At 37.6% G+C, this 25,511-nt stretch overlaps 1 protein-coding gene across 3 annotated transcripts; it reads right to left on the minus strand.

The window, feature by feature from the left end:
* Nucleotides 1-551: 551 nt before the first annotated feature.
* On the minus strand, nt 552-25,364 carry CHR18 (chromatin remodeling factor18). 3 transcript variants are annotated; one of them, XM_086564057.1, is made up of 24 exons: nt 25,099-25,364; nt 24,961-25,012; nt 24,788-24,876; nt 24,639-24,694; nt 24,461-24,536; nt 24,243-24,309; nt 23,697-23,763; nt 23,380-23,446; nt 22,002-22,085; nt 21,864-21,905; nt 18,816-18,971; nt 17,656-17,733; nt 10,470-10,538; nt 10,316-10,384; nt 10,083-10,211; nt 8,959-9,015; nt 4,176-4,265; nt 3,581-3,646; nt 2,843-2,911; nt 2,658-2,762; nt 2,444-2,569; nt 1,536-1,594; nt 1,422-1,458; nt 552-1,105 (listed from the first exon to the last, which is right to left on the minus strand). In XM_086564057.1, the coding sequence occupies exons 1-24, from the start codon at nt 25,210-25,212 to the stop codon at nt 938-940; spliced, it is 1,992 nt and encodes a 663-aa protein (XP_086420183.1). In that variant the 5' UTR covers nt 25,213-25,364; the 3' UTR covers nt 552-937. The 3 variants fall into 3 exon arrangements, with proteins under 3 accessions (XP_086420183.1, XP_086420184.1, XP_086420185.1); XM_086564058.1 differs by having other exon boundaries at nt 17,656-17,720; nt 18,812-18,971; XM_086564059.1 differs by lacking the exon at nt 17,656-17,733.
* Nucleotides 25,365-25,511: the final 147 nt, after the last annotated feature.

A 25,511-nucleotide genomic window follows, 5' to 3' on the forward strand; every position in this document is an offset into this window, starting at 1 on the left:
GTGGTACCATGAGTTCATTTACCGAATGTCTTACTGATCAAGTGGAGGAACTGTTAAGACCAGTGGATTATGAGTTGTAGTTAAATGTTAAGACCAACTCAATGTAGTAAAGAAGCTAGGCGATGCACCACAGCAAGCATCAGCTTGAAATAACTCGAAGTCACCTGAAAAATAAGGGATGTCGTAGGTAAGATTCACACTGAACTTCAAAAAAATTAAGCAGAACGAAGGCCACTCTCATGCAATAATCTCTATATTACAAGGACTCAGTGGCGGAGCTATGTGCAGGCCAGGTAGGGCGTACACAGGGCGTACCCCCTTGAAGTCTTGAACTTATGACAAAAATAGTTGTACCAACAGAGCAACAGCATGACCATTTCAACACTACTGGATCATTAGTAACATAATCACAGTGCAAATTAAGACCGTATGTTAACCAAATAATCTCTTAAAAAAATAGTCAGGCCCAACTCTTTTAATTCTCAGTTCTTTTACTTATCGGTGTTTTAATGAGCATATTAGTATTTCGACCATACGAAGGAGCTCTTAGATGCATTTGTAACTACTATTCATTTGTCTATTTATAACATCACTCGTTTCTGCAAAGTAAACATAAAATAACTACCATTTGTCTATTTATAAACACGACTGGTTTCTTATTTATACGATCAGAGAACAAATAGACTTGATGTACAAAAGCTGCAACACTAGCGAGATGATATAATACATATATACAAGTAACCACCATTCCTCCTACACAGACACACAACTTGCAGGCACCGTCCAACAGGTTACAGCATCTGTTTTGATCTTCATTTCAGTAAATAATACGAGCCACCATTCCCAAACTGCTAATATACACTGACTGAATAAACCAAGGAAAAGAGCGGTTCTCTGTGCTGTGACCTAAAAATTGGTAAACTAGGTATCATATGGTTCAGTTTCTGGGATATTTGATTGGTCGGTCGCATGTGGAGTTGTCCAATTCATCATTCGTTGAAGACTGACATCGTTTCATGAAAGAGTCGAGTGTCCTTTGCTTTGCCGGGCTACTTTTTAATTGGCTGACTGAAACTTCCAAGGCGTTCTCATGGCCATCAAGCATCTATTTTGTTAGCAAAACAAAGACAAAACAATATTCATCATAAAGCAATCAATAAAACTAATTCACAAAAGATTTAAAATTCAAAGGCAATGTAAGCAAAGCATTGCAAGTATTCTCCATTAAACAGAAGTATGAAGGGAAGTGGTGAGACCTAGTGTGCTTTATTGCTTTAACAAGCACAAAAATGGTCAGACTAATGAGGATTGTCCTCCTTAACTGGGTAAGCTTCACATTGAAGTTGCCAACAAGTAAAAACATAGCTTTGAATAAGTTGACAAGAATATTCTATCAAAAAAGAACAGTGCAGCGTGCAGACCTGGCCCAGATTTTCCAACTTGTTCTGAACAGCATCCCTGGGAAGCAAAAGGAAAGATTAGACTCTTCAACATCAAACATTTTTACCAAACTAATCAATGGCACACGAGCGTACCAAATTATGTCATCAATTGTGTAATTTGCTAGCAAGTAGTATATATTGACCGATGATACCTGGCAATAGAAATAACCCACCAAATCATTTGAAGGATAAATATTAGTTTTACAAGCTATAGAGCAATCTGTTAGACTAGAAACCCGCGAAGTGGTGGAGCCGACTAGATTAGCAGAAATTGTAAGAAGAGAAGGAAGAGATTGTGACAGCTCTGAAAGGTTAAGGAGCCATCGCGGGATAAGATGCAATCTGTTCAAAAATAAAAGGCGAGGAGAGTTTCATTTTTAAGCAGTCAATAATGAACAGTCATGTTGTTATTCTCCTACCGAATCCTAGAAGACCTCCTAATGTCTATCAGAAATGAGTACAATCCAGAACACAAGAATGGCTGAGAATTTCAGTACTGCCTCACAGTTCTTGTAGGCTCCATACACTTCACAAAAAAATTCACTTTATATAGGAGTATTAACAAAATATCCCAAACTAAGACCTTTATGAGATGCATAGTTTACATATACACTTAATAAAAAATTGACAAGAAATATATATGCGTAAAAGAAGATGGCAAGATCAAGACTAATGAGGTCTAATGCGTAAAAGAAAAGCCACATTGGCAATTGCAGAATTTATCTAAAGATACTAAACAAGTGAGTAAGTGACTCCCGAAATACCTATCGATGAATAAAGATACAAATCTAATCATAAAATAAGTAGGAAATGAGAAATGTGAGGATGAAATGAATTAGGAAAAGTCTTGAACTTCAGGGATTCAGTAGCTAATCATTTTTACCCAGGGCATATTAGCTCGGAAATACTTCTGAGTAACAACTAATATATACTGTTTTGTGTAATAGGGAATTTTAACAAAAACTGTTTCACACTTAGATATATTAACTATTCTATGATACCTGCCCAATACGGTGAACGCGATCTTCTGCTTGAATTATATCACCTGGAGTCCATGAAAGCTCAGCAAAAATGACAGTGCTCGCTGCTGTCAAAGTTAAGCCAATGCCTCCAGCTTTGATAGATAACTATAGATTTGGGCCATGTGAATATTACATCACAGCTAACTGAAAACCACAATCAATGTACATACTACATAGTAATCAAGTGACATACCACTGCTGCCTTGATGCCTTCTTTATCCTGAAAATCTGTAACCAAAGCTTGCCTTGAGGATGCTGGGGTACCACCATCAATTCGAATACAACCAACCTTTTTCTTCTGAATATGATAAATGCAAATGGTAAAAGAATTTTGGAAGTGTAATGCAGAAAGATCAAAAGAGTTTATACTGATCTTACAAGAAGAAATTGGTGTATTGAATCAATCATAGCCTTATGGTGAGCAAATATCAAAAACTTGCAACCAGCCTGCAATGTAGTAGAGAAAAGCATCAGGAAATCTGCTAGAGAATGAAAGCAAGTCTCACGCCAACATCCAAACCACATGATCATATGAAGATTATAAACCAACTTTGCAAAAAGAAATCACATATAAATCACATTAGGGAAAGAGTCGATCACTATCATGATGATAAATTCAACATGTGTATGTATTTAAATGAAGAGAAAGAGAAACTGAAGGAGAAGAAAATTATTAAAATTGATAATAAATAAGTGAACTAGAAAACTGTAATGGCACTGGGCGTTAAGTGGTGGTGTTGGGAGAGAAGAGAGACAGAAAAAAAAAATGGGCCCACCCACCCACCCAAAAGTTCGCTCCATACATGGATAATTGGTATTCGAGTTAAAGGAAATTTTTCAACGAAAGCATTGTGCCCATATGCATGACAATATCATTAGAGGATTCATTTGTATCAAACTTCCAAATATATGTATTATACATGTAGTCAGAAATCCTGGGAGTTTTTTCTTGTGAAGTGTCAATTTCTCTGAGGGGTGTTGCTTGTTAAATTGCGGCAGAAAATATCATCAATCAGCACACAGCCAGCCACTTTAATTGTTTAACAGATAGGGGAGTGAAGAAGAAAATGATGATTGAAGAAGAAAATAATAATTGTGAAGGCTGAAAAGATTCACCTCAATAACAGTTTCCAGGTAGTCTTTAACAGCTGGAATTTTGGCATCGGCAGAATCATTGTATATCTGGAGACAACGATCAAGAACAAGGGGCATTATTTATTAATATAGACATAGAGAGTTAGCTTTTATTATCCAGATATAGAGAGGGCATAATCTGACAGGTCAGGTTATGCACGATAAGCCTGTAAAACTCCAATGACCATGTAGGGTGCAGCCATACCAAAAGTAAAATTATATTTTACCTATTGAATATGAGAAGAATAAGAAATACTAGAGAAAAGATTATAAACCCTAAACCCTAATATAAACATCCTAAAATATTCAGGATGGGCTGCACCTGTAGACACCCTTGGGAAATGTTCCTTAGAACTCTAACACCAAAGATTTTCAAACTTATAAACCAGATTAAAAGAACAATGAAACTTTAACAACCCTTGTTACTAGGCATAGCCCAATCAACAGGGAAGGACTGTGGCAGTTTTAAGACATAACTGGATGCAACTCCAAGCATAATAAATGAAAGAGAAACAGTGCAGTAAGAGGTGGCAGCAAGTACACACAAAATACTAATTTATAAGTAGAGGTTACACACCTTATTGATAAGATTTTTCTCGGAAAATTTATGCGAGTCAAGGTCCTCCTTCGATTCGCAGTCCTTGATTTTTATTTTGACCAAGTCCAACTACAAAAAAGGGCATGTAAAGCCAATAAATTTCTTCTCAAGCACAAATTTCTACTAAATAAAAGACAACATGGAAGCCCATGCAGTATATATAGACCATGAAAACTTTTTCAAGTAAAAAGAACATAACAGAAATATAATTAGACAGACAGAGAAGCCTTTGTATTCAACTATACACAGTGCAATGCTTCCACATCCACCTCTCAATTGTTGATCTAACCTGATCCATTGCCAGCCCCACATAATTAATCCAGAGGAGCTAGGGTGCCCAAATTCAAGATCTAGGGTTCAAAATGCTTGAATTTCTGCTCAAATGGGCCTGCGATTGATTCTTTCTGACCGTACAGATATATAGAGCTCGTTTTCAGAAGTATGTAGGAGAAAATGGAGCCCGAGTTGGAGTAGCATGGCAAACCAAGCCAAAAATCATTGGTATCTCCGGGGTCTAGGGTCAAGAATTTTGAACATAATGCAGTTCAAGGCATGCCACCTTATTTTAAAATTTTATTCTTTGTTTCTTCTTAGTTATTAATCCCAGCCAAATAAGTAACCATTGTAACTAGTATGAAGACTTTTTTTTTTTTGGCTCGGTAACTAGTATGAAGACTTGAAAAGGCTTACCCTTAAGTCCTTCACTACACATTGACTACTATAACCTTCAATGACGAGAGCCAAAGTTGTTATTAGAGAGGACCCCCGTTGAATTAGGGGTGTGGAGAAAAGAGAGAACTGAGGGTTGTAAACCCTGGAAGGAGGGAAAATGGCTCCTCCATGTGGGAGTGGGATAGATCCCATCTTCTAGAATTATCATTATCACCTCGTAAGAAACACGGAGCTGATATCTTCCACTTGCAAGCGTCGACCTTTTGTTAATGTGGACATCAATAGGCCCAAGCCTAGATGCATAAAGAGGCGTCCATCTTTTTAGTAGTCTTTTTGTTTTAGAATGTCATGTGACATATTACTATTGGTTTATTGCTTTCTAGGATAGTTAAAAATAAGGGGCTTGAGGTTAGGGTTAGACAGTTGATGTTTAGTAGTGATTTTCTTTCTCAGAGTCAATAAAAGAGACTTCTTTATTTTAGGGTTCTTAATTGTTTTTCATGAGTTGTAGATTTCTTCTTCTTAATTGCTTCCGCTCATAAATCTACATCAAATTTGGTATCGGAGAATGAATCGTTCCCAAGTAGAATCCAATTTTCTTTATTTCTTCTTCTTTGTTGTTCTTTTTTTTTTTTTTTTTTGAGAAAATTTTCGTGTTACTTATTACTTACTGTTCATCGGATATTGTTCACGGAAATACTGTTCATCGGGAACACTATTCACATATTACTATTCATCGTGTTACTGTTCACCCGAGATTGATTTTCCGTTTTTTTCCTCTTTTCTCGTTAAAGATTCAATTTTTGTTGTTTTAGAGTAAAGTTTCAATTTTTATGCCATACATAAAGAAGCCAGAGATGCAGCATCTAGAAGAAAACGTCCAGGGTTTGAATGCTAAGTTTGAAGCTATACAAGAATCATTGAATGCAATTCTAGCTGCCCCGCAACAAAATTCTAGTGCTTCTCGAGGGGTTGGTTCACCTTTGCCTCAGTCACAACAAGTGCCACCAACATCAATGGCGCCTCCTCAGAATTTTCAAGCACCGCCAGTATCTATGCCATTCAATTATCATCCGGATTCCTATCAACAATAGCTAATGTATTAAGGTTATTATCCTTATTATCAGTCTTGGAATCCTAGTCAGTATCAATCTGTGCCACAGTATGCGTCTAACCCTAATCTGAGATATACGCCTATGCCAAGCTATCCTTAACAAGAATTTTCTAGGTTACAGACTGCTCCTCCTTTCGTGCCGCAGGGTCTTGAAGTGGTGGGTGCACCTATTGTGGCTACAGTACTCTTGCCTCCTACCTTAGTCACTACTACTGCACCAGCAGACACTACATTAATTTCAGCACCCACAGATACTGACTTGCTAATACCAACCACTACGTCCTTTTGATGTTCGGTTTGGTCACTCGACTCCTCACCCAGGTCTTACTGACACAGCTGCAATAGAAGGCCACAAACAAGTTGAACAATGGCTCCAACATGACCATCCAGTCAAGGTTCCTCCATTAGATTGCGAACCTTTTAATCTTCCTCCTGTTATTCCTCCTAGGCATGGAGGCAGACCTAATTCTGTGCCAGGTTTACCACAACTCCAACCACTGGAGCGATTTGTCCCCCCGCAAAGACAACATGTTATTGTCCAACCGCAAGTGAAACCTGTGGGACAACATCAGCCACATGGTCTACCGCTAGTAAATAACATGCAGGAAGATCCTTTTATTCAGCCAAACCACTTGGGTGTTGGCTATGGCATGGCTCCTAGAGGACGTGGCCATGGCGGTGCAAATAGAGGCAGGGGTGGTCAGCCACCTCATAATCAGCGTGTTCCCCCTTGGCAAGCTAGGCGAGATCAACTTCCTCCACCACCACTCAGGTGACTTGTTAGTGATACTCTTTTTTTTCTGACAGTGATTCTTCAGATGACAGTGCGCCTACAACTGGTAATCGTGTACCTACTGATTTAAATACTGTTGATCGTTTAATTCGTTTGTTAGAAAAAATAATCACGGTGATATTAAGATTGATGTACCTGAGTTTGATGGGAAGATGGATGCTGATGTGTTTGTGGATTGGTTGAATCGAATTGAAAAGATTTTTGAATACAAGAGTATTTCGGGTGCCAAGTGTGTTTGACTGGTAGCTACAAAATTAGGGGGTTATGTGCAGAGGTATGGTGGGATGAATACCAAAGAGGTCGCACTGTTAAGGGCAAGAAATTGGTGCAGCGTTGGTCTAAGATGAAACGAGCATTGCAAAAGAGTTTGTTCCTAATAATTATGAGCGTGATTTGTTTAATCGCCTACATAATTTGCGGCAAAACTTGTCTACTGTTCAAGAATACACTGAAGCTTTCAATATGCTATGCACTCACCTAAATATGACTGAGACCGAAGAATTCAAAATCCATAGATATGTCAATGGCTTACAGAAACGCATTCAAGCTAATTTGTCCTTTGTTGATATTCAAACCATGGCAAATGCAGTTACTTATGCTAGAAAATTAGAAGATCCCCACAAGTCGTCCAATTCATCATCATCTTCTGTTGCTCTATCACTTGTTAGTACTGCCTCTACCACAGTTCATCCTGTCAGTGCATTTTTTGCATCTAGGAAGTGTTTTGAGTGTGGAGTTATTGGCCACATTGCTGTTGAATGCCCAAAGAAAAAGAAGCGCCCTGTTTTATTTGCACGACAAGATTGGAGAGGTTACAGAGGAACCACCTGACACTGCTCATTTCTAGCATGAGGCTTTATCAGTCTTTCCTGCTTCTAACGCTTCCACCATTGTAGTTTGTGGACAAACTCTTTCAACTTGGGGAGTGTGATGCGGACATCAATAGGCCCAAACCTAGATGCATAAAGAGGCGTCCATCTTTTTAGTAATCTTTTGTTTTAGAATGTCATGTGGCATATTACTATTGGTTTATTGCTTTCTATGATAGGTGTAAATAAGGGACTTGAGGTCAAGGTTAGACAGTCGATGTTTAGTAGTGATTTTCTTTCTTAGAATCAATAAAAGAGACTTCTTTATTTTAGGGTTCTTAATTGTTTTTCATATAAGTTGTAGATTTATTCTTCTTAATTGCTTCCGCTCATAAATCTACATCATTTGTACTTTGTTTTTACTAACCTATCGACATTAAAGAAAACCACTGTCTCAATACAGGTGTTGGTTCAATATGTTGCTCGCATGATTTGCGCAACTTCTATCTTCCACTGTTGTGACTGCGTTTTCGATCATGCGGTATTAGAGCGGCTTAAATCTCTTTTGGGTTTACTTATGATATGGTAGAGATACAAGGCCAAAACTAACTAGGCTGTATCCTCTTTCTCCTTTATCTCCATACTCTCTTCTTCATTAGCAATAATATATTTTTACTGCTTCCATTCAGCCAAAAGCAATCCTGAGAAGAAATCTAATGTAGCAAGTCATTAAAGCAAGTCTTCACATCAAGCATCTCTCAAAAATCTACTAAGTAGGCGCGGTAGCAAATCAGGAGAAAGTTGCTAATCTACTCAAGGAAAAAGTAGTTGTGGTAGAACATAACAAAGATGAAGGGAACAACTTTGACATAACAAACTCCTCCATATAATGGGGGAATCTATGATCCAGGAATAGTCAAGATTAACTTGTCACCGATAGTTCACTTAAGTTTTGACAACTACATATTTTTAACCCAGCAATCTCATTAGATAACTAGAAAAGGAAACACATTGAGCATGCCAATTGAAACCGATCATGTATAATATTAAAGTTTTCCGTTATGACTACTACCAATTTTTAACATTTAGACTACCGTCAATATTCCATAGATCCAATGTTACATGACACACCATGTTTCGAAAATAATCCGTGTCGGATACGTATTTACATGTCCGGCAGTCCGGGTCAGACAGATATTTGACATATTGTATGTACTACACCTCAATTATTTATATTTCGCCATGTCAAACTCTTCGTAGCCGTGTCAGATATGGACACAGCTATCCATGTCAATGTAACTTAGATAGATCACAAGTCAATCAATTAGGAAATTTGAAAGATAAACTTCTAAGTATCTAATATGTGCACTTTACCTCACGAAACAAAGCATTAATTTGTTTCATGTCTTTGTCAGCCACTTCGAGAAAAACCTGAGATAAGCATAATAACTATTAACAAGAGCAAGCACAAAAGTTTAAACGATAAGTGATTAGATCTAAGTACCATATGCAAATTGGTTTATAACTTTACATGTTTTCACTTTGCAAGTGTGGTGGGGTGATACATTCATATATGTATGATGTAGGCTATCTAAAAATAGTTATCAATAAAAAATTGTTTTGCTATAGTTACCAAATGGCATATTATCTGAGAGACCAACCAACCAGTTGACCTATTGGCTTTCTAGAGGGCCGTAATGGCTATAGCTGCTTTGTTCCACCTCAATGTGAGAAAAATTGAACTAAATTGTACACGAGGAAAGAATTAATATAATTTTACAAAAAACAAAGATTACCAACTGCCTGTTTTAACCAATTTAACTCACATCCTTTAACGATCAGACAACATAACCAACAACTCAAAATTGATATTAACTGCAATAAATTGGTGACCTGGTTCACAATTTTGAATCAGTCAACCGCCACAACTAACTTGATTAAAAAACCGAGAACGACCAGTTATGACTACTAACTTGCAACAATTTAAGTGACTTTTGGAGATCTTGATAATGTATTGGAATCACCCCATAAAACACTGAGTTGGAAACCTATTCATACTTTTGTCATCGATATTGTATGCCATTTTTGTGTTTGAAACCTATTCATACTTTTGTCATCGATATTATTGTATGACATTTTTGTGTTTTCTAACAAAATTTTCAAAATAGTTGTGTACGGATTTGTTATTTCCCAAGGGAACATTTTTTTTTCCTTCTCAAAATTAAAATTATAATACAAAAAGTTAACAGTTGAAATCATTTAATCAGCTCCCTTACTTTCAAAATTGTTTGATACATAACAAAGAACATTAATATTGCAAACGAAATGTTCTGTTCACAACCAATCCAAAGCCACAAGCTGGCTCTGCCACCTAACCTATATGCACCTCTCCTTTTATAAGTTTCTAAGGTTTTCTAAGTCCCCCCCCCTCGGGTGCCTCCACCACAGGGCACAAACACAGGAAACCAAAATACAGCAGCAGTGGTCGATAGTACTACCTGTTGTCTGCGCTTTACAGGAAGCTCAGAAAGAACATCCTTCTTAAGCCTGCGGATCATCACTGTTGCTTTCATTAAATTATGCAGCTCTTCATGGTTACTTGCACCTTGGTATTCCCCAAATATACCCTGGAAAAATTCATTATAACAAGACTAAAAGAGTTACCCTCTACAGAGTAAACATTGAATAGTATATATTGATAGCAATTGAGAAAGAGAGGAATTCTACTTACACCCTTGCAGAATCGGTTTCCATACTCGTGGAAGGAATTTTTATATACATCAGGATATAAGGCTTCCAGCTGATATTAAACACAAGCAAAAATAATAAACACAATCAGATAACTTTAGTATGGGCATGAGAATCTCAATTAAAATGAAACATACCTGTTTGAATAGTTCAATAGGTCGTGATAAAGCTGGAGTCCCACTGAGCAAAATCACATATTTAGCTTTCTGAAAAGGTACACCGTTGCCAAGATTTCCATGATTAATGAAAAAAACATATGTACAACTACTAACAAACAGGAAGCTGTTATCACCTCTGGATTGTATGAATGTAATTCTAAAGCACATATAGAGCAAATGGATAGTAAGAGGCAGTAAGCCTTTCGAACAAGAATTCTCTCAAAAAGAGCATTATTTTTCCCTTTTTAGGTCGCCTATTGTAAAAGTACTCTCAAAAAGATAATTGATTGGTACTTGGTACAAGCATTTGCATATTGTAAAATACTGTATCCAGCTTGTATGTTAATGTGAAACTTCGCCTCTAGTGAGAAACCATGTTTACATGTATTGAAATACAAGATGCTATTGGTGCAGAACCATTTGAATCGGAATAATCTAGATTTAGATTAACTTCGTAAGAGAATATATCTTGATTTAGGTCAATATGAGAGGATTTTATCTTTCCAGCTAGATTATTCCAATCCAAATGGTTCTATGCACCAATAGCATCTTATATACCCAAAAAAAGGGATAAACTAAGCTTTTGCCCCTTGTACTTTCAGTCATCCCCTTGTACAAAATTATCAACTAAAAAAACTGTATACTTCTAGTCTACTTCCAATTTACCCCTTCCCATTGACTCCGGTCCAAATTTCAAAATTTCAGAGAAGGAAAGGAACCCTAAATCCCCAAAATCATGGAATCGAAAGGTTTTTGGTGAAATTGAAGTGAGCGGACTTGATTATTTGGTGTTAAGAGATAGTGGATGTTGAAATTACAAATTATAGCATATAGAAACAGAGAAATTAAACAATTTCAGATTTGGGGATTTTATGACCAATGAGAATAAGAAAAATGAAATGAATAAGTCAACATGAATTGGGCCGGAGTCAACAGAAAAGGAAAAGTGGTAAATCGAAAGTAGACTTAAAGTACAAGGTTTTTTTAGTTGATAATTTAGTACAAGGGGGTGACTGAAAGTACAAGGGGCAAAACCTTAGTTTATCCAAAAAAAATGGTTCGCTAAACTATTTTATATAATTCAAAATGAAGTGTGCCCTTTTGAACCGGCTGTATTATACGCATTAACGTAAAAGGAAGCATTTAGAAAGAAGAAGAAGAATTTGGGGGTAAACATTAATCTACAAAATATCAGTGAATTTGCCTTTCAATCTTATATTCTTATTTTAACTTCATTTACAAGAGAAAAACCCACACACAGTTTTCAATTATGATTAGCTTTTACACGTAGTGAAGGAAAAAAAACAGATCAGCCTCATTAATTGATTATCAGGTTTTTCCATAACTATTTTCTTCTTTAGCTATTCTCTTCGACTTGTTTTTCTAAAACAAGTCAGTATATAGTCTGTGTGATGATTTTTCCTAATCTAGAAACACAAATATTTTGTTGATGACCAAAGAACAATGAGAAGTATTTGATCAAGAAGAAGAAGAGATGTAGAAGATGATGAGTTGAACCACGTTCTTTAATGGCTGCCTACGTATCATGTGTATAGGAATCAAACTCAAAGCGTAGTTCAACTATTCTATTTATAAGAATAGATTAGGTTTCCCAATTAGTGTTTAACTAGGAGACCGCCTCTTGTTAAGTCTCATCTTGACTCTTCTAGAAGCCCCATGTTTCCCAAGTCAAATAGGTCTCTTTTACTGACTTAAACAACAGAAAAACATGTTTAGGTTCGAGTAGTAGTTAGAGCTCGAGCCTAGTAGTTGAGCTCGATTTGGAGTTCATAGTTAGGAGTTGGTTACAACTCTAACTAGTTCCAAAGCCCACTTAACCCGTTCGGACCTAGTAGTTGAGTTCGATTTGGAGTTCATAGTTAGGAGTTGGTTATACCTAACCTACTACTCCAACTAGTTCCAAAGCCCACTTAACCTCCTCTTCTTATCTCACTTCCGAACCTAGGAAGTCTTAAGAGGATAAGAGGATTTGGACTTGAAGTGTGTTCTCGGTACTTTCTACCCACACCAAGACCATATCCGAGCCTTACGAAGATGCCACCACGTGTTACATATCTATTTGCTAAAATATGCACCTGAGATGCCCCCTTTTTATTCATGGGTTGTGAATCAAACCCTTAAGGAAAAAGGCCGGTAAAATATGTGATGTCTTATGCCTCGATTTTCTTTGTGGAATGTATCGGCAAAATTTCGTGATTACTTCAAGACATGGAATTGTAAATTTGGACCTGCCTACGACCATGCCCCGAACCTTGTATATTAAGCCGAACTTTGTTGAAAACTGGTCCCGCCATGCATTGTGATGGTCCGGACTTGTGTCATGAGGAACCGGTGACATCCGATATCGACATGCGAGAATATATTGTGATGATCCGGACGTGGTTTCGATCGGATATCCCGATACCCATGTTTCACAAAGATTCGGGACTTCTTGGTAGTACATTCGATATAAACTAAATTCGATATATCTCGGAAAAAAAGTTCCGGACTTGACATCACCATGCCCGAGATAACCTTGTATATTAGGGCGAACCTAGTATATGAGGAGCTAAGCACAAGGAATCGAAATTTGTCAAGTCCGGACATCCCAAGTATTATAAAGATCCGGACTTAGATAGATTTCACCAAATCACCTTGACTCGGAAGTGCAACCCGGAACTGTAAGTGCAACCCGAAATTGGGCCTGGCGGAACTTGAAATGGGCCTTGCGAAATTGAGTTGTTGAACATAACCCAAAAAGATACCCTTCGCTACCTAATTGCTTGAAACCCTTTCTTCTTCCTTCTTCCAAAATTCAAGATTCAACATTGTTCCAACAGCTCCAACAGCTCCCACATATTCAAAATTCCTATTTTCTTTCGGGTTCATGGAATTGAACACAGAATTCACATCTTCAAAACCAACAAAGCATTGATCAGTAATACCACCAACTACTGACAGTTCATGAAACAATCAACTGCAAGGTATCCGAAGCAGTCCGTAACCTCGAACAAACTTCACCAAAACGTGCTTCTAATATCAAACAAATCTGTTTCTCAAACATTGATCGCCATTGACAAGATTGAAGAGTTGTGAGATATCAAAAGAAGGTAAGTAAACCGTCGGTTCTTTTTATTTTCTTTGATTGAAACCCAAAATTTACTTTCAACTGTTTGCTTAGTTTAAATTCTCTTATCTTATTTTCAGCAGTCAATTCCGATTTCCATCAGTTCTGGTGTTGGTTGTTGGTTGGTATTGTTGTATCGGGTTTTCTAGCGAGGCTACACGTCCAGGTTGATCAAGTCAGTATCGCGTGTTGCTACTGCGTATACTATGTCTCATCAATCACTGCTGAGTTCCATAAGTAGTGAGGCAGTGTCGGATACAGTACCCACCACTATAGTTCCGGATGATTCAGTTGTTGAAGCAATAACAGTGCCGGGTTACAGAGCAGTTATAGATGCTACACCTCCGGTTGTGCCCAAAGCTAAAATTCCCACAATAGATTGGAACGCTATTCCTTTTGGGGATATATCTGACTTAGAAAAGATCCGTAATGCATTTTCAATTCCGGAGGAAATCAACATCGTATATCCACAAACTACTGACCTTGGGACTGATGAACATCCCTTAATATATCTTGGATTATTGAAAGCTGGACTCCGTCTCCCGTTGCCTTCGTTTATGGCAGATGCCCTCGAGTATTTCCAAGTTCGATGTCTCGCCAATTAGTGTCGAGTTCTTTAATTTGCAAGGCAGTTCCGGATTCAGTACTGGGCAGTTCCGGATTCTTCAGTCCACAAAACAGTGTTGGGTTTGTTACTTGACAGAGTAGTACCGATCTTGGACTTTCTGTGTTACTTATTAGCTAGGAAGTGGAGTTCCGAACTTAGGCATGTTCCGAACGTGGAGTTCTAAGCAAGCTAGGAAGTGGTGTTCTGAACTTGGACAAGTTCCGAACGTGGAGTTCAGACTAGCTAGGAAGTGGAGTTCCGAATTTGGACAAGTTCCAAACGTGGAGTTCCAGACTAGCTAGGAAGTGGAGTTCCGAATTTGGACAAGTTCCGAACGTGGAGTTCTAGACTAGCTAGGAAGTGGAGTTCCGAACTTGGACAAGTTCCGAACGTGGAGTTCCGACTAGCTAGGAAGTGGAGTTCGAACTTGGACAAGTTCGAAGCGTGGAGTTCCCGACTAGCTAGGAAGTGGAGTTCAATTTGGACAAGTTCCGAACGTGGAGTTCTAGACTAGCTAGGAAGTGGAGTTCCGAACTTGGACAAGTTCAACGTGGAGTTCCGCACTAGCTAGGAAGTGGAGTTCCGAACTTGGACAAGTTCCGAGCGTGGAGTTCGACTAGCTAGGAAGTGGAGTTCGAACTTGGACAAGTTCGAACGTGGAGTTCGACTAGCTAGGAAGTGGAGTTCGAACTTGGACAAGTTTCAACGCGTGGAGTTCGGACTTGCTAGGAAGTAGAGTTTGAACGTGGAGTTCCTAACTAGCTAGGAAGTGGAGTTTTGAACTTGGACAAGTTCGAACGTGAAGTTCCGCACTAGTTAAGAAGTGGTGTTCTTTTCTCCTTATTTGCATAAATATGTATACACAGATGCCCCACTTTTTCTCTTAGACGGCGGTTGCACATTCGACCTTTGAGAAAAAATGACAAAAGTGTGAATTATATTTTATACAAATTTGTATTTGAATCTTAGAAAAACAAGGTTTTGTAGGAAAATAGGGTTTGCCCACGTGTCAATTCTGTAAATACCTTTAGTTTTGTTAAGAAATAAGACTTTGTAGAAATATAGGGTGTGCCCCTCAGATTATTTCTGTAAAACCCCAATATAGTGGAAGCATATCCAAATTTGTGAAAATTTTGTCTCTTAGAAGTTTGAGAGTAGTGTAACATTACTTGGAAACAATACATGTTAGCATCGAGATTCACATTTGGAGGATCTTTCATGAACATCTTGTTCTGGTTAACTTCAAAGACGCGTCCTCATAAGGATGAGTTAAAGTGGTAAAGTCCCTATCCCGTGGGGGTAATTTATTACTTCGAGCGTGTCACCGGTCTTACGTCTCTTGGACTTATCTTGATAGGAATTCATGTCGACTAACTTCAGGTTCATCGTGGTTCCTCGGACTTCCTATCATCATAATGACTAGTAGAGCTCCTACCAATAGGAGAGGAGGTGACACGGTTATCACTCTTTTATGAGAAGATTCCCTATCCAATTGGTCTTCTTCCGGTTATGCATACTTATTGATACCTAACCCGCAACTCTGTCATGTTCAGTAGGCTTCTTTTCTTCAAAGATATGTATAGACCAAAAATGGGATCTAATCCCTCGATTCGACCGAACAACCGACTTCGTCCATCTTGGTTGGTTTGAACCTCGTAGTTCCTCCAAGATTTGTGCCTCGAGTTGCAAGAGTAGTCGGTTCATTAATTGGAGTTCTCGTTGTTGTACCTCGGACACGGACTCTCATAGTTCTCATCTTGATGATAACGCGGTTCCGGTTCGAGATCGAGTGGGAAGCGTTTGCAAAACTGGATCGGGAACCGAGGGATTCCGAGGCAATGAAGGTTCCTTGAAACTGAAAGTCTTCTTCGTGCGAGGTTAACCTCAATAGTTGTGGATTCGGGCAAACACATTCGGATGTCCATCCCTCGTACCTTGAGAACTTGAATACCAAGAGAAGCCGGCCCGCGTGTGAGCTCGAGTGTTGGGTTGGATCCATTCGGATTATAATCCGAATCTAGGTTGGTCGCTATGATACCCAACAAAGTAAGGTATATAAGGTGTAGGGACCTAACCCTCACCGTGGTCGAGACTTGGTGGTCGGAATCGCCTCGTGTTTCCATCAAGTAGGCAACACTCTTGGGTGAACGACCCTCCCGCGTCGCGGTAGTAGTCTTGTAAAAACGAAAACGAGCCTCTCGTCGACCACGTTCGCCATCACAACATCCATGATGGCTTGGTTGGTTATGGGCAGATCGGGGAGTATATCGTTGTTAGGCTCAATTTCTTCACGACCACCGTCCAAAACGACGATCTCCCCACGCTCAGATTGTTTTGAGAAGTAACATGTGGGTTATTGATCTCGTTATTCCCCTCGTTACTTTGATTCGTGATTGGCTCTTGTAGTAACCATGATTTTGAATCAAAGTGAAGAATATATATATATATATATATATATATATATATATATATATATATATATATATATATATATTTTAAAAAACAACCCAAGAAAAATTGTAGGTAGGAGAACCTAAAACCGAAAAAATTTGACCAAGAAATCAAATCAATTTCGTATAGTTTCCCATGGGCCAATCATTGTGTGATGATTTTTCCTAATCTAGAAACACAAATATTTTGTTGATGACCAAAGAACAATGAGAAGAATTTGATCAAGAAGAATAAGAGATGTAGAAGATGATGAGTTGAACCACGTTCTTTAATGGTCACGCCACATTATCACGTGTATAGGAATCAAACTCAAAGCGTAGTTCAACTATTCTATTTATAAGAATAGATGAGGTTTCCCAATTAGTGTTTAACTAGGAAACCGCCTCTTGTTAAGTCTCATCTTGACTCTTCTAGAAGCCCCATGTTTCCCAAGTCAAATAGGTCTCTTTTACTGACTTAAACAACAGAAAAACATGTTTAGGTTCGGAGTAGTAGTTAGAGCTCCGAGCCTAGTAGTTGAGCTCCGGATTTGGAGTTCATAGTTAGGAGTTGGTTACAACTCTAACTAGTTCCAAAGCCCAACTTAACCTCGCTTAGGACCTAGTAGTTGAGTTCGGATTTGGAGTTCATAGTTAGGAGTTGGTTATACTTTAACCTACTACTCCAACTAGTTCCAAAGCCCACTTAACCCTCTTATCTCTTATCTAGGACTGTCTTAACCTCGAACCTAGGAAGTAAGAGGATTTGGACTTGAAATGTGTTCTGGTACTTTCTACCCACACCAAGACCATATCCAAGCCTTACGAAGATGCCACCACATGTTACATATCTATTTGCTAAAATATGCACACACATAGTCATTTACTAAAACTTTGTGACTCTATACAGGAGATATGAAACGGCCAAAACAAACTAAGAATCATGTATACTTGTCCAAAAGTTTGCATATGCATATACTTCTATTATTGAAAGAAGAGCACCTGTAGAACTGGAAGGGAGGAACTTGTCCTCTTTGCTTTAGCATTCTTCAGAAAATGTGATTCATCTGCAATCACAATCTGAATAAAATCACAGTTATTCTATGTTACATGGACACACCATATTTCTAAAATAATCTGTGTCGGATACGTATCAACGTGTTCACGGACACACGGACACATTGTGTGTGATATTCATTAGTTTTTTATATTTCGCCGTGTCAGACACACCGTATCCGTGTCCGATATGGAAACACGTCTATGTCAATGTAACTTAGGTTATTATCAATTATGACGATAAAAGATAATAGACACTTTTATAAGTATAATTGTTATATGGATCTCTTATTTAGTTGTTAGTATGGGAAAGGAAAATCCCTCAACAAAGCCTCACGTCCATCTTAGGTGCGTACTAGAATGTCAAAATATTTCCAACCTCTTCCTTAAGTATACATATATCACTTCAACTAAATATCCTCGATCCTTAAACCTGGGTCCAACAATGGCATTGTATGTATATGAACAAAAAAACAAACAAATGTTCTTCTCATGATGGTATTTTCAAAAACATAAGTTGTGAAAACTAAATGCACAAGAGCAGGAGAAAAACAGAGTAATAGACCTATTAAACCTTTCAAGTCTCAGCCTCCCCAAGTAAAACCAAAACTCTAAAAGAAATATGGCAAAGCAGTTGTCCCTACCTAATGAGAAAGAAAATAAACAAAGCAATAGGTAAGAAATGAAAGGTTCAGAGAGTGAATCTTAATTACACAAAAAAACTTGATATCTTCTTGTCAAGAGAAATTTCAAATTTGTTTATCTAAAAAACTCTCTAGGATTTGTCGTGCATTTCAATGTCCTGCTGTCACAAAGAGGTTCCAAACTCCAAACACTAAAAGACCAGAGAACTGACGCAAGAGTATAGTAGGAAAGTTTATTGCTTTTCCAGATTCTTCAAAAACATGGACACGTGGTTTAGCAAAAAAAAATCAACAATGCGTAATATAGGTTAAATTGGAAAGGAAAAAAAAAATTAGGCCCTTCCATGATTTGGATATTGAGATGAAGGTTAAATGCACAAGGAAACATAGAAGATAGTGCTGCTGAAGAGAAAATGCTATAGCCAAACGCATATCCTGGAGAAATAGACTATCTATACCTACTTTAAACTCAGAAGCCATAAGTAACTGTTCTAACTTCGGCACACTGTCGTAGGAGATAATGTTGAATACACCATCAAGATGAATGGTACTTTTAGCATTTGAATGCACTATCGTGAACCCTCCCCTGTTTGATCCTGAACACTGAGACAAAACCACCTGCAAGCAAAAGGTTTTGGATTATCTTTCATATGCTGAAAGGCAGCCATATAAGATTATCAATTGAAAGATAAAACAGAACCATACATGAACAACAAATATCCGTAAAAGTTATTTATTTCCAATAAAAAGGTACAAACAAGATAGCTAGCACTAGCAAGGAACTAATCGCTGCTAACTAAAATCTCACATGATTCCAAATCCAAAAGTTGCAAAACTAGAGTATCGCAATTACAAATATAATAAAGGTATCTCAAAACTCCCTAAAAATGGTGACGTTCCTCGACCAATCATACAATACCTCTTAATATCCACCAAAATTTGGTGCATTTCCTTTTCCTTCCTCTCAAACACTCTCCAATTACGTTCCAACTATATGTCTATATCCTGTTAAATTGTCAATTTCTCCAGAAGCTCGAACTTATGTGAAGAGTAAATTCTATTAATATGTTAGAAGCTCATATATATCAACACTCCCCCTCAGCGAGACACGCTGGAAATACACAGGTAAAAGGACTGGACATCTTCACCTGGTAAGAGTTGAACCCAAGACCTCTCAGAAATCAGTGGCTCTAATACCATGTTAAATTGTCAATTTCTCTATAAGCTCGAACTTATGTGAAATGTCAATTCTATTAATATATTAGAGGCTCATATATGTCAACATATCCCCTAATCTATTACTTTTAGGAAGATGTTCCGCTAGCCACATGGCTCTTGGAGAAAGAGCCTCCATGAAGATGTCGCCACCGAGCCTCTTTAATCTTAACTGATCACCTCCAAGGTTTATTGAATAATGAGAAGAATAACTCCCGAATTCGCTTAGTCGCCGAACAAACAACTAGTCATGGTTCACATCCTCTTCCATCATCTTACAAACAGAGCAAACATTATCAATATCCATACCTCTTTCATTTAACATGCCAATGGCTAAGTTTGCCATCCACCACGCTAACTTGTTAGATACCTTCTCGAGCACATTAAACCATGTATCATTAGACTTGCTTTTTGCCTCTAATGGTAATCCCTAACATATAGACGGCAAGTAATCCACCTCACACCAACAAGACAGCTACTTGATTCAAGGTCTCTAATTCCCCCACACTATACATGACTTGGCCATCTCAAATCATGGTAGGAATTTTTTAATGCTAGTGCCTTCTCCACAGATGCCCCATGTTCGAATTGTAAATGAGAGATCGCCAAAGCATCCTCCCTTGGTACCCTGTCATTTTTGAGAAACTCCAAATTCTTAGTGAAGAAAGCTATTGGAACTATGTCGGAACCCAGAGCTTTGTCACCATTTAGACTTGAAATGACATCTTTTACCTCCTCTTCATGAATGCTAGCATCCAATAGGTCTTCATCAACCGTAAAGATCCTTTCAAGGTGTACACCCTCCAATCTAGGGTGACACTTATGTGACTTTTCATAAACTCACCACCTGTGAAGCGCTGAAATATTTATCCTCCACCATTACCCCATTGATTTTCATCTTATGCATCAAATTAATCCCAATTCTAGTAAGGGTGAGTCTATGAAAGTACTTCGTGTTTTTCTCCCCTTCCTTTACTTCCATCTCTCTTGACTTTGGCCTCCATTTGGCTTCTTCCATTCTAAGTAACACCTCCATTCTCTCTTTTCCTCCCCTCTTTTTTTTTTTAAACTCCTCCCATAATGTTTCTTCCTCCTTTAATGCAATCATCTCTAGCGCCGCCTTAATTCTAACTTCCAAATTTCCAAAGCATTCTTTGTTCCAATCCTTGAGCTTATTAGATTAAAGCTCACTTAGATTCTTCCAAAACACGTAACCGACCATGATGTTGTGTAATACCTATGTCGCCAATAGTTAGAAAAGTAGGTTCTTCATGTTTTTTTAAGTAACTTGCATTCACATTATGATTAAATTAGGAAGACTTATTGATTTTCTAAGTAAGGGTTGAATTTTAGTATTCCACTTTACCGATGGCATCCATCTACGTCCTTGTCCTTATATGGTTTCCTCCTATGACTCCAATAGAATGCGGCACGTGCGCATCTTCCCTGTTTGGTATTGCAAGTCCTTTTATGTTAATAAATGAAATACAGACAAACTATGTATATCGTCAAATTATGTATATCGATTAGAGGAGTCCAAGCAATTTTTATAGAAACTATAGTTACATTTAGCAATATTTGCAAAGCTAGAATTTATTCGCTCGCAAACTTCTCTCAGACAACTGCTTATCCATTATCTAGAACTAGTGATTCACACCACCATGAGTTCGAGGGGGGGTGGTGGGTGTGAACACATAAGGTGTAACAGAGCATTTTTATAAACTATTACATGATGCTACACAGAATCATTCCCATCGATAGTTTCCTATTAATTGGAAATTTGAATTGCACAACTACAGGGCTAACATTCATTGTGTGGCAAAACGTTGTGGTAGATTGTAGAGAACAATGTGTATTATTAGATTATGTATGACAAGCAAGTAAAACTGTAATGTCTTTAAATTTCATTAGAAGTATGTTATCCCATATTTCCATAATAAAAGCATAATGTGGATCAATATGGGCTATCAAGAACCAAGCATATTGATAAGTCTATTCTTGACATTGGCAATTAAGAAACAATATGTTGATTACTACTATAAATTGAAACTATAGAAAAGTTGTTATATTTGTGCGCATGACCACCAATTTTTCGTGTGCATCCAAGATCTTTTATGTTTAACGAGAATTTAGGAACATCGAATGTATACTTTAAATATCATATAAAAAAGTGAAAAACAAAACAATGGTGTCCAAGAAAAAGGCAACTGAGCCACAAAGAGGGAGAAAAACAAAAAGGTTAAAAAGGAATATCTAAGATAAATAAAAGCAAAAAAAGAAAGAAACTAAACGTACAAGTATATCTGTTGAAGGGATATTCAGCCATTGTTGAATCATCTGCAATAATGTGTATGGAAATAAACGAAAGACACTTTAGTATCCATAATTTGATAAACTAAAGACACTAATGAGACACTATAATATGAAGCTTACAGTAGCCCATTGTAGACGCAAGGAAGATGGGGTAAGAACAAGAACAGGCCAGGAGTCACGAATGCAAGCAGTAACAGCAATTGCCTGAAACATATTAAAATCCAAAATATATTCTTTAAACACTCTATGACATCTCATAGTCAATAAAGACTACAAACACTGGCTTGTTTGGTTGGGGCAAGATTCTTTGCAATCTGTTATTCTTTGGAAATAGATTTTTCAGATCCTAAATATCAGCTTAAAGAACACAAAACACATAGAGTTCATACTTCATAACTATAAACATTAAAGCTCTGTTTTAATTCACGCCAAACTTTTCCAAACGGAAATCACCAACTTCAGTTGACTTATAAAAGAAAAAGGGGGCTCTCGTGGGAGAATCACACCTCCATTAACCTACTTTTCAAGCTAATTTTGTGAGAAAATTAAAATAGAAGGAACAGCAAGATAGTTTGATGAAGATTACTCCCAAATTTTTTTTTTTATTGGCAAGTATGTTTTAAATGAGATCAGTAACTCTTTGATGCTGGTGGGGTTCGAGCCCCACACCTCTGGTATCAACACCCAAAGGTTTTGCCGACTTTGTTAGTCGGCACCTGCAGTGAAAGGAAATATAAGTGCATCATCTTCTCCCCTGTTTCCTGAAAATTCTCCATTATAGCGTTTCCCAAGGAAAATTTCAATGTGAACCAAGAAGAGCCTGAGACATTTAAATAACTAAATATCTATGTAACATGGACACACCATATTTTGAAAAAAAAAACTGTGTCGGATAAATATCCACGTGTCCGTGTCTAACAGATATCGAACACATTTTGTATGTGATTTACCTCGATATTTGATATTTCAACGTGTCAGACACTTCATATCCGTGTCGTACATGGACACACGTATCCGTGTCAATGTAACTCAACTAAATATTGATACCCGTAACTATAAATACCAAGACATTTGTATCCATAAATATTTCAAAACTGCAAAAAAGATGAATAAGAGACAAGTTTTCTAACTTGTAAAGCTTCGGTAAACGGGAAGGTTCGATGACACCCACACCTGAATACTGGCTTGTTTACGAGAAATCATGCTTAAGTATGGAGTGTAAGTCTATTTCATTTTTCGTCATAATCAAGATTTGAATGTGTGCATTAGAGCATTACAACACTATAAAATGAGCATTTCATTTAACTTGGAAAAAAAAGAAGAAGAGAGAAACAATTTTACACGTATGGTGCGAACTACAATATCTAAGATGTCACATCTCATACAGAGGAGTGCAGTGTATAAATGATATAATTCCTTAACACAGTGATCCTAGAAAATGCGCCACATACTAAATACCAAGAGAAGTATAAGTAGCCAAGGAACACAAATACCGTGCCTGTAAAGTCTTCCCAAGGCCCATCTCATCTGCTATAAGGACACGTCCACCATGTTGTAGCACAAACCTTATAGAATTAAAAACAGAAAAATGCACTAGAGTTGAGTAATAATTAAGATCGCATCAGATATAAAATGTATATATGTGGATTTACACATCATACATGCATAAAAAAGTGTGTGTGTGTAGACGAGCACATAGATATATACAGAGACATGCAAACCCACACAAGAAAAAGAGGTAATAGTCACTAAGATGACCTAATAATGGGAAAAAGCAAAGAAAAAAAAAAGGATTTGATTTGTAATGTAGGATACCTAACTCCGTCTCGTTGAAATGGCAGGAGTTTTGATTCAATGAAGCTTGGCATCCTATCATACAGATCTTGTTGAAAATTTTGGGGTTAGCATCCAACGTGAGAGCTTAAAAAGAACATAATGACGGACAAGCAAACATAAAATAAAAGCTAAATTTATCTGCATCCTACATAACAAACAAATACCACTTGTGCTAGTGTTCCAACACGAGTGGAAAAGGTCAGACACTCGAATCCTTGTAGACTGTAATATAAGCTATGTTGTCAGGAGAAAGGTTAGGCATAAGGCATTAGGTTTCTCAAACAAATGCCTTGGCACCGGCTTCTGGACACCTATGGGACAAAGGGGCGCTTTAGACTGCCTTAGCACGCCACTGACAATGTAGAGCATGAGTCCTATCAAGTATTTGATCATGTATTTGGCATGTGTGGTATACAAAAATCCTTAGTGACGAAATATCAGTATTTCCGTCTTACATAATATCCATCATTTCATTAATTTGCAGCCAACGTATATCCAATCAAATTCATATCCACTCATGTTTACCTCGTAAATCTTGAACAGAAGAAGCAGCTGCTATAGCAGACCGTACCAAGCGATCTAACTTCTCTACCTGGGAAATACATACAAATAAACAAGTCAGATTTGATGTATGCAGTATACTTGGTCTTGGATAATATCATAGATATCACACTGTACACCAAAGATCAAGAGTCAAAAACTAAACCTTATTCCAATATCACAAAAGGGGATGAAAAGAATACCTCGACAGTAGTGCCCTTTACTTCACTAAGAATTTTTTCCGCAGATGACAAAGACGACATAGGAAACATCCATAACCTGTATATCACATCAACAAAAAACAATAAAGTCAAAATTCACACTCCCCATACCCTCAAAATTCAATATAGACATACACTTGCATTAGTTTTCACAACAAACCTTTCTTTGGAATGCCAAGTAGCCTTGGGTACATTTCGTATAGCATCAACAAGTATCTAATTCCAACAACAACAACAACAAAAAACTCAACCCATCAATCCCCAATCAACTAACTAAAACACAAAGAGAGAGTGTAAAAAAAACAGTACAGTGCTATATTGAAACTTTGCAGCAATATTTCCAGTAGCATGTAAAAACAACTTCACAGATAGTTTCCGCAACGGCATTTCTTTCACACCTTAAGAAAAAATTACTACAAGTAAATAAAACAATTCAAGAAACACAATGTACATGAAACATACTTAAATAAAATAAATGTTACCAGATTGGGAAGCGGGCAATGCTTTTGCGGGGGAAGGCGAAGATGGTTCGGCCTAGTTTTGCAATTAACAAATGGGTTATTAATAATAATGCAATGTTACAATTCAAGAAAATGGAGAAGACAAAATAAAGAGTGTACCTTTTTATGAAGAGAGTCTTGGGAAGAAGATACTCTTTCTGCGATTTTACGATACGCGTCTTTTTCGAGATAATCTAATTCTTCTACACTGAAATTCCAGTCGTCTAGCTCCATTGAAATTATTTGAGGATTGATTTCAAATGTGTGTTTTTGTGGGAAGGAAAAAAAGTGTTCTTTGGTTAAACAAGTTTTTAAGTAGGAGTTGAAAATTTATCTCTCTTCTTTACTGAACTTTAATACACACGTGCAGGCCCATGGGCTTCATAGTTGGGGCGTGTGGAGGGTTGACTCATAGTGTGGTGTCAACTGGTCTGACCTAGAGCTAGAGCTAGAGTGTGTCTCATCCTCTCATGGCAGGAGGAAGAATTGAGTGTCTAGTTTTAGGAGCAGGAAATCTGTGTATTTCTTTCATT

Source organism: Coptis chinensis, chromosome 6 (assembly GCF_015680905.1).
Source record: "Coptis chinensis isolate HL-2020 chromosome 6, ASM1568090v1, whole genome shotgun sequence".
Lineage (NCBI taxonomy): Eukaryota > Viridiplantae > Streptophyta > Magnoliopsida > Ranunculales > Ranunculaceae > Coptis > Coptis chinensis.

What these genes read in the sequence shown, in the direction of transcription:
- CHR18 (XM_086564057.1), bottom strand. Translation starts at nt 25,212, where the DNA reads ATGGAGCTAGACGACTGGAATTTCAGTGTAGAAGAATTAGATTATCTC. An exon ending in TTAATGCTTTGTTTCGTGAG is followed by an intron (nt 4,266 to 8,958) that starts GTAAAGTGCACA and finishes CCTTTTTTGTAG; the next exon opens with TTGGACTTGGTCAAAATAAA. An exon ending in CAATACACCAATTTCTTCTT is followed by an intron (nt 2,763 to 2,842) that starts GTAAGATCAGTA and finishes TATCATATTCAG; the next exon opens with AAGAAAAAGGTTGGTTGTAT.